Source organism: Mesocricetus auratus, unplaced genomic scaffold, assembly GCF_017639785.1.
Source record: "Mesocricetus auratus isolate SY011 unplaced genomic scaffold, BCM_Maur_2.0 Super-Scaffold_100053, whole genome shotgun sequence".
NCBI classification, from domain to species: Eukaryota; Metazoa; Chordata; class Mammalia; order Rodentia; family Cricetidae; genus Mesocricetus; species Mesocricetus auratus.
This window is the reverse complement of record NW_024429230.1, coordinates 5,051,775-5,061,259: the sequence shown is the minus strand read 5'-3', so window position 1 is coordinate 5,061,259 and position 9,485 is coordinate 5,051,775. Positions and strand designations below refer to the sequence as shown.

General features: G+C 40.4%; 1 protein-coding gene across 1 annotated transcript; it reads right to left on the bottom strand.

Moving 5' to 3' along the window:
* Positions 1-7,789: 7,789 nt before the first annotated feature.
* Positions 7,790-8,725, bottom strand: LOC121136176 (olfactory receptor 4K1-like). The gene has a single exon (XM_040735979.1). The coding sequence runs from the start codon at positions 8,723-8,725 to the stop codon at positions 7,790-7,792; it is 936 nt and encodes a 311-aa protein (XP_040591913.1).
* Between the last annotated feature and the right edge of the window lie 760 nt (positions 8,726-9,485).

Below are 9,485 nucleotides of genomic sequence, written 5' to 3'. Positions count from 1 at the left end.
TCCATCTGCAAACTCACAAATGCTTAGGTTTCAAACTAGTTTTTCTTACGTATTTGGGTGAGTTGGTTGTGGATTTATAAAAGTTTATGCATTTGACATATTATGAAAATCCCCCATGGAAGGCCTTACCCTCCCAGAGGAATGGGGGGGATGGAGTGGAGGGCTGGAGAGGTGGGGGGAGGAGGCGGGGAGGGGAGGGAAAGCGAGCTGGGAGTACCATGTGTAAAAAGTTAAACAAAAATTTTTAAAAAGTTTATACATGATATCTGTTATCATTCTAATGTCTAATATCTAGTTTCTTGATATATTTTTAATATTGGGCCTCTATCAGATGTGGAGTTAGTAAAAATCTTTATTCTATAAACTGTCACTTTGCCTGATGATGGTGTCCTTCATCTTAAAGAAGTTTTTCAGTTTCATGAGGTCTCATTTATTAATTGTTGATCTTAGTACCTACATTAATTGTTTTCTGTTCAGAAAGTCCTACGCCAACAGGTTCAAGGCTTTTGCCCAATTATCAGATCCATTGCATATAGCTTCATGTTGAGGTCTTGATCCGTTTGGAATTGAGTTTTATGCAGAGTGAGAGAAAAGTTGGGTAAAGGAAGAGGCTACCTGGAAGAAATGGATGACCCTGCCAGGCTTGTTTATGGTCCAGGACTGGATTAACGTGGAATTCCAATAGAGCCCCCAGGGACAGGGGTCCCATCGTTGGGTCTTGTACCACTTCATGGAAGTGGAGACAACAAAGACCACAGGTGCCAAGCAGACTGGGGTCAACCTAGCCTGTGCAGTCAGCTCGGTGGCCTCCAAGGGAACAGGTCCCAGAAGTGGGAAAGGATAGTATGAAAGTCAAAAGATCCTAGTGAGAAGGCTTGGAGCTGGCTATAGGGGCCGCAGATGCCTTCCAGGCTTTTGACACTCCATGTTAGGTTTCTGAGGCAGTTTAAAGAGACAGGGGGCTGAAAAGAGACTGGAGGCTGATCTTAGCAGAAAGAACTTTTTCTCAAGGCAGGGTTTCTCTATATAACAACTCTGACTGTCCTGAAACTCACTTCACAGACCAGGCTCACTTTGAACACACAGAGATGCACCTGCCTCCCCAATGCTGAAATTAAAGTCACGCACCACCACTGCCTGACTATAAGTTTTTTTTCAAACAGTGAGGGGTAGACACAGTGGGCAAGGGATGTCTGCCAAAGGTAGAGAGGACACTTGGAGTTTATATAGGAGATTTAGGTAACTTAATGCAACTTCTGGGGCTACATGTGAGCTGTAGTTTCTCCCTCTTGGAATCATTTTTCCAGAAAAGGATGTGTTTGTCTCTAGAAACTGCCTTATCCCAGCTATCAGGATGTGTATCATAGTGGGTGACTGAATTGGTGAGGATTGTAACAGAGAAGGGAGTGGAGTTTCAGCATAGGGATTTGAGCAGGGTCTGTGCGTTTGTTCAAGATTTATTATAACAGGGCTTTGTCGTGGACTGTGGTAACATACCCAGCCCAGTGTCGTCTCACTGGATAAAACTGTTTTTCCTTTCCACACAGCTATGAATTAAACATACCTTCTTAGCTGGGTAGGATTTTGGGCACTTATCCTTATCCTTACTGGGATTTTGCCTGGTTTGAAGTTTTGGAGGTCTTGGGCATCTGCCATGTTTCATCTGGAAAACTTTATTAAAATGCTATTGCTTTAACATAATTCAACACCTTTGGCTCTTACAATATTTCTGCCGCCTTTTCTGCATAGACCCCTGAACCTTAAGAGTAGATGTATGATAAATACATCTCATTTAGGACTCCAGAATCTCTCATTCTCTACACATAGTCCAGTTGTAGGTCTCTGTGTTAATTACTGTATGCTTTCTGATCAGAGTTTAACAATGTATCAATCTATGGATATAGCAATAAGTCATTAGGTATTGTTCTATTGTTATTTTCATTTAGTACAATAATAGTAGCTTTTCCCTTGGTCAGATTTGGAGATTCAACACTGCCAGGTATGGGTCGTATCATGTAGCTGCCTTAACTTCAGCTTTTAAAAAGTGGTTGATTATTCCTTAACGTTTATGCCACTATTGTACCAATGGATATATCTTGAAGGTGGTTCACAGCTGTTTGAAGGGTTGGTAGATGGGTTCCCTCTGGTAGCATGTATAACACCTTCTAGCACTGTGAATGTTAGCAGCAGGGGTGAAACTTCTAATTTAGTATTAGTTTGATTTCTCCATATTCTATGCCATAAAAGCAATCACAAACTGTCAAGTGTGCTACTTGGTGAATGAGGTAATTCATTAAGGATAGACTAGTTTCCTGTAGTTACAAATTGCTTACAAAGTACTCTGGAGTTCATTGTCAATGGAAATTGTTCTTCTACCTCTTACAGATGATGCCCAAATTTATTTATCACTGGCTAAAAACCCAGGTGTAAGCGAGGTGTCAGTCCTCCCAGAGGCTCCAAAGGAAAACCCTTGCTTCTCCTCAGTGTCTGCGAAGACTCCTTGGCTGTTACACGTAACACCCACGTCTACGCTCCACATGTCTTTACTCTCTCTCTCTGTCTCTGTCTCTGTCTCTCTCTGTCTCTGTCTCTCTCTGTCTCTTTGTCTCTCTCTGTCTCTGTCTCTGTCTCTCTCTCTCTCTCTGCTGCATGTTTCCATTGACGTCGTTCTCTGTTATACTCTGTAGAAGTATTTTTTTTATTTGAGGCTATATGGAGAACCAAGAGAAATCTTCCCATTTCATCTACAATGCTATAGTTTTCTGTTTAAAATTTCAAGACAACACTAACTAACTCCAGGATTGGAATAAGGAATTTTGGGGCTCCAGGACTATTTGATAGCTTGAGACATAAAACACATTGTCTTACAAGAAGCTTTTCCTTTCTTTCCCCACAAGTGATTGCCTTGGCTGAAAAATAGCCTAATTGCTAGTTTCTTTATTTGCCCTCTGTTGTTTTTCCATCAGCTTAGTGTCTGCCGCTGAATCTACTGATAAAACTTTAACTATGATCTGTGGCTCCATGGCCTCGTGGTCAGTGCTCCACTGCTCAGGTCATGACCTGGCAGGAATTACAGGCCCACCAGCACCAGCTCTGCTGCTGCTGCAAAACATAGTTTTTAATTAAATCTCTACCATTCTAGTTACCGATAAAGACTTAGGAGTCAGATGTTGGGATAAAAACCTGCAGGATCAGAGAAGCCCAACCAGTGAACTTCCTTTTTGGCCAGAGGTCCAGCAGGAGGGCCTCTCACCACCTGGCTTGGGACCATTATTTTAACAGAGTCTCCCTCCTCTCAGATGACTTTAGCTTGTGTCAAGTTGTCCTGAAACTATCTAGCACCATTGAGTCCTTGTGAACTTGACTCACAAACACATCGCTGTTAAGCCACAACCTTTCTTTTCTTACTAGTCCCCAAGATAACATATCGATAACACAATGTGAAATATTTCCAAACTTAAAAATTCCCAAAGTCTTTACAAATTCAAATACTTTCAAAGTTCAACCTCTTTAAAAATCCAAACTCTCTTTTAAGACCTATCTTCTCTTTAAAAGTTCAGTCTTTTAAATGTAGAGTCCTGAGAAATAAAAAATAAGCTAACTATTTTCTTACTCGAACAGAGAAATAAATACCAGGGCAGAGTCCCTATCAGATCAAAACGAGTTCTAATATCTGGGATTCACTTAAGATCTTCTGGGCTTCCCCAAAAGGTTTTTGTCACTTCTCGGGCTCTGCCCTCTGTAGCATACACAGCTTGTCTTCCAAGTTCTGGCAGGTTCCACTCCCAGAAACTGCTCTTTGTATGGTCATCCCATGATACTGGCATCTCCAAAATGTAGGGGTCTTCTGCTGCAACTGACTGAGCTGTGTTGTCACCAATAGCCTCTCCCAGGTTCTTTTCATGGTGCCAAGCCTTAGTTGTCTTCATGGTCCCTTCAAACCTGGGCCTTCACCTGCCACTGAGAATGTATCGTCACCAATGGTCTCTCAAAGTGCCAAGCCTCAGCTGCTCTCCAATACTCCTTCATGCCTTCAAAACCAGTAGCAACTGGGTGACTCTTACACTACCAAGTCTGCTGCCAGTCTGAGGTAAACCTTGGCTGCCCATGGAACTGGCAGTCATGTTACTTCCAGGCATGAAATAACAAGCTTACTGGATTTTTGTTTGGTCTGCAAATAAGAACTGCCCCCTAAAAAATGGCAAAGGGGTTACCTTGGATCCTTGGCAAGAGATAATTTCAAACTGTAGACTGATTTTTTGACTTGAGTTAAAAAACCTTTGAATGAAGGGAATTTGCTAAAATACCTAAGAGTTTTACTTTTAGTCTTTCTCTCATCCTTCCTCATAGTGACCTACAGCTTCTTATGAGGGCAACCGTCCCCTAGGGGAAAGGAAACAATCAGACTTTTGTGGCTCTATTGGATGCTGGTTCAGAATTGACAATGATTCCAGGAGGACTCAAAGAAGCATCTGGCCCTCCAGTTACAGTAGGAACGTATGGAGGTCCGATAGTTAATGGGGTTCCGTCCAAATCCCAGCTCACAGTAGGTCCAGCGGTTCTTGAACCCAATGTGCAGTTACTGCCCCAGTTCCAGAATGTGTATTTGGGAAAGATATGTGGAGAAGTCAGGAGAATTCACAGTTTGGTTCCCCGACTTGTATAGTGAGGGACACTACAGTCACAAAGGTGAAATGGAAGCCATTGGAGTTGCCTCTACCAGGGAAAATGATGAACCAAAGAAAATATCATAGTCTTGGGGGAACAGCAGAAATTAGTGCCACCCACAAGGGCTTGAAACTTTCAGGTGCTGATGTTTCTTGCCACATCTCCCTTTAACGTTCCTATCTCACAGTTACGGAAGACAGATGTGACATGAAGAAGACAGTTGACTGGGGAGAGCACATTCAAGTAGAGGCTCTGGCTGCAGTCCCTGGACCTGATGTGTGTACCTCCTAGAGCAGCTTAACACATACTGGCACGTAGTATGCAGCAACTGATGTAGCAAATGATTTTGGTTTTGTTATCTGTCTGTAAGGACCACCAGAAGCAACTTGCTTGATTTCAGTTGACAAGGCCAGCAGTATATCTTTGCAGTTTTACCTCAGAGACATTTTTAATTCTTCATTCCTTTGTAATGACTTAGTTTGAAGTGTTCTTGATTGTCTCTTTCACAAAATGTCACACTGGCCCACTTTGTCAATAACATTTTGCTAATTGACCAAGTGGGTGTGAGGTAGCAATTACTGTGGGCTTGTTGACAACATGTATACTCACAAGAGGATGAGAAATAAATCCAACCAAATTTCAGAGACCTACTACGTTCAGTGGTATAGGACATACAGAACTATTCCTTCTACAGTATTAGAATTATAACATATTCCTTCTACTGATAATCTCTGACCCAAAAGGCCACAAAGTAAGTTGTGTACAGCAGCAGTACATTATCAACTGGAAATGGTTTCTGGGTGATGGGGTATGAGAAGTTCTTAAAGGCACAAGCAAGTTGTATGAAGAAGTTATCCAAATACCGCTTCTCCTCTTGTTACAATGCCTTCTGTCCCCAAGCATGCTCCTAGAGCACCGTAGTGTGTGCTCCATGGTCAGTTGACTGAGGTAGAGAAGACCAGGGCCTGGTTTGTTCTGCACATTATGCAAACACCACCCAGAGTGGACAGCTGAAGTATTACCATCCCTTTCTGGGATAACCCTGAAAAACGCTGATGGAGGAAAATATTTATTGTGGTCAGAACTTCAGGCTGTACTCATGGTCATATATTTTGTTTGGAAAGAGAAATGGCCAGTTATGAAAATATTCGCCAATTGGTGAGCTTTAGCCAATGGGTTGTTTGAGTGGTAAAAGACTTAGAAAGAGCATAATCAGAAGACATGTGTGAATAAATTTCTCCAAATTGCTTAAGGATATGAAGATACTTGTATCCTGTGCAAATGCTCATCAAAAGGTAACTTCATCAAAGGAGGAGTTCAATAATCAGATAGGATCATCTGTTCTGTAGACAGTCAGCCCAGCTGGGTTCCTCAACCACTTAATTGCCCAAATGAGCCCATCATCAAAGTGGCTCTTTGGAGGACATGTATAGGCTCTATAACACGGACTTCCCCTCATCAAGTCTGGCATGGCTACAGCTGCTACTGAGTGCCATATCAACACCAGAAACAAATGCTAAAACCATGATATGACATATTTTCCTGCTGCTACTGAGTGCCATATCAACACCAGAAACAAATGCTAAAACCATGATATGACATATTTTCCTACGGTGACTAGCCAGGAATCTGGTGGCTGGTTGACTACATTGGACTGCTTCCTTAATGGAAAGGACAACACTTTATTCTCCGGGAATACTTAGCTTTGTTATAGATTTGCCTCTCCTGCACATAATGCTTCTGACAAAACTATCATGTTTTGGACTTCTAGAATGCCTTATCCACCATTATAGTACTCTACACAGTGTTGCTTCTGATCAAGAAACCCACTTCACAGTCAGAGAAGTGCAATCATGTGCTCACATTCATGGAATCCACCGGTCTTACTTGTTCCCTATCATCCTAAAGCAAGTGGCCTGACAGAACAATGGAAGGGCCTTTTGAAGACATAATTGTAGAGTCAATTTGTTGGCAGCAGTCTGGAAGGTTGTTAGTCAGTGTTCTTCAGAAGGAAGTGCATGCTTTGAATTATCATCCAACAAATTGTATGATTTTCCCCCTAACACTGAGATACAAGAGTCCAGGAATCAGTGAGCACAAAATGGAATGATTCAGGAAAATCTGAGTTTCCTGTTCCCATGACCTTAAGTTCTGCTGGCATAGAAGCTTTCATTCCAGAGAGGAGAGCACTTCTGTCAGAAGACACAACAAATATTTAATTGAACGAAAAGCTGAAATCTCACTATGGCCACTTTGGGATTCTGATGCCCTTCCAACAGGCTAAAGAAGGAATAATGAAGAAGAATTTGGGTTGTTTATCCACAGTGGAGGCAGGAAGAACTGTGTCTGTAGTGTCTGTAGACATCTTTAAGGTAACTCTTAGTGTTAACATATTCTGTAATTAAAGTCAATGGGGACTGCAACAATCTAATCCAAGCAGATTAACAAAAAGCCCCAACCCTTCAGGAATAGTGGATTGGCTCACCCCCTCTAGGAAAAAACCCAAGACCTCCCAAGATGCTTGCTGAGGGTGAAGAAAATAAATAATGGGTACTATAGGTATGTACTTTTATAAATACCACCTAAAGCTTATGACCTGTTTTAGAATGAGGGTTATAATTTTCATGATTCTGTTATATCCTGTTAAGAATGTGTTTGTACAGATATTTATGTTTTTTCTTCAACTGCTTTATCATGTAAGGTAACATCAGTTAAGAGAATATCAGTGGTTATCATATTTAAATTATAGAATATTAAAACATCCTTCAAGGGACATTGTTACCTATTCTAAAATATGTAATGCATACAGCTGTACATAGGGTAGTTACATTGCATTTGATGTAATTATGGCCTAGGTAAACACATAACAACATGTTTGTGATTTTACATGGGATAGTTATATCATGTTGGGCAAAATTATAATGTGTATATTGCTTTCGTTTGGAAATTAAGCATGACATAGGAGATGTGATTGTGTGCCAATATGACAAACAGTGAACTTATGATGGCTCATTTCCATAATTTAACCATTTTTATCACAAACAAAGATAATTTGCATGATTCTAGAATATCCGGGAGGCTCTTCATTCTAAGTCAATATGAGACTCTTTCAAAGAGATCCTTAGTTTTTCCCAGGATTTACATGGCGGTTTCTCAGTTTCCTCAAGGCTGACTTAACATCTTCATTCCTCAGAGAATATATGACAGGATTCAGTAAAGGAGTACAGATAGTATAGAAGACAGAAAGGAACTTATCCACAGACAGTCTGCTAAAAGGCCATATGTAGAAATAAATACAAGGCCCAAAGAAAAGAATCACTACCGTAATGTGGGCAGTTAGTGTAGAAAGTGCTTTGGATGACCCGCTGGAGGACTGATGCCGGACAGTGACGAAAATGATGATATAGGAGACGATTAAAGCCAGGAAACAGCTCAGTGATATCAGGGCACTGTTAGCCAACGTCAAAATTTCCATTCTGTATGTATCCATGCAAGCAAGTTTTATCACCAAGGGAAGATCACAAAAGAAGCTATCTACCTCATTGGGACCACAGAATGGCAGGTTCACCGTAAATGCCAAGTAGCTCACAGAATGAAGAATACCTACTGCCCAGGATATAGACACAAAAATTATACATAACCTCCTATTCATAATTAGATTGTAGTGTAGTGGCTTACATATTGCTACAAACCTATCATATCCCATAGCTACAAGCAACATCATTTCACTTCCAACAAAGCTGCGAAGAAGAAATATCTGGATCATGCAACCCTCAAAGGAAATAGTTTTGCGCTCAACAAAAAAGTCTGCAAGCATCTTGGGAGTGGCAAAGTTAGATTGGCAGACATCAATGAATGAAAGGTTACTGAGTAAGAAGTACATGGGAGAGTTCAAATGTGAGTCAGAGAAAATTATAGCAATAATCATGACATTGCCCAAGACTGATGCCACATAGATGGCAGAGAAGATGGTAAAAAGTAAAAGCTGAAGTCCCCAAGATTTAGAAAGTCCCAGAAGCACAAACTCAGATTCCGTGGATTCATTACTGTGAGCCATGTATCCAATGTAAAGTCACCTAAATGAAAATCAAGAAAATATTACCATCACTGGCATTGTAATATACCTATTTCATAAAGAAAATTATGGTGAGATTTTAAGTGTGTTAATTTAATTATACATGTATAGAAATAGAATAAAATGTGAGAAATAAGTATAATTAGATATGAATAGGAAAAATACAATTTATAAATTTTATCTTAAGGTTTTGCTTTATTTTAGCATTTTGGTTAGCATATTTGTAAGTTTAATGATGAATCCTTCAGAAGACTTTAAGAAGTTTGGGAGTAACAATTAAAAATAAACTAAATATTTTAGAATCTATTTGAAAGCAGGAGACAAAAACAGTTTATTAACTTCTCACCTTCTTTTCTAAAATCAAGAAAATATTACCATCACCAAAATGTGAAATACTAATATAACTCCATTTCGGTGTTTATTTAGTGGTGAGGAAAGACAAAGAATTAATAGATGGAGGGTTGAACAAGAAGAAGGGGAAGACACTATGATGTGCTTAAACATATTAACTATTTAGCATCGTGTTTTTCTGGATGTAGAGTGTTCAGTCTTGCAACCATATATACACGCAGCCAAAAGTGAACCCAAAAGATTGAGTTTATACACATTTGTGCAAATGCACACACGTGTGTTGGTGCATGCTTTGTGTAACAATAGTAAACTGACAGAGGCTGCCAACTTGAAGGTGGCAGGGGACGTGGGATGGCTTTGACAAGGATGACTGGGACTCACTGGAGAGAAG

Bases quoted from the DNA above. Each gene is read 5' to 3' on its own strand.
- LOC121136176 (XM_040735979.1), bottom strand. From the start codon at position 8,725: ATGGCTCACAGTAATGAATCCACGGAATCTGAGTTTGTGCTTCTGGGA.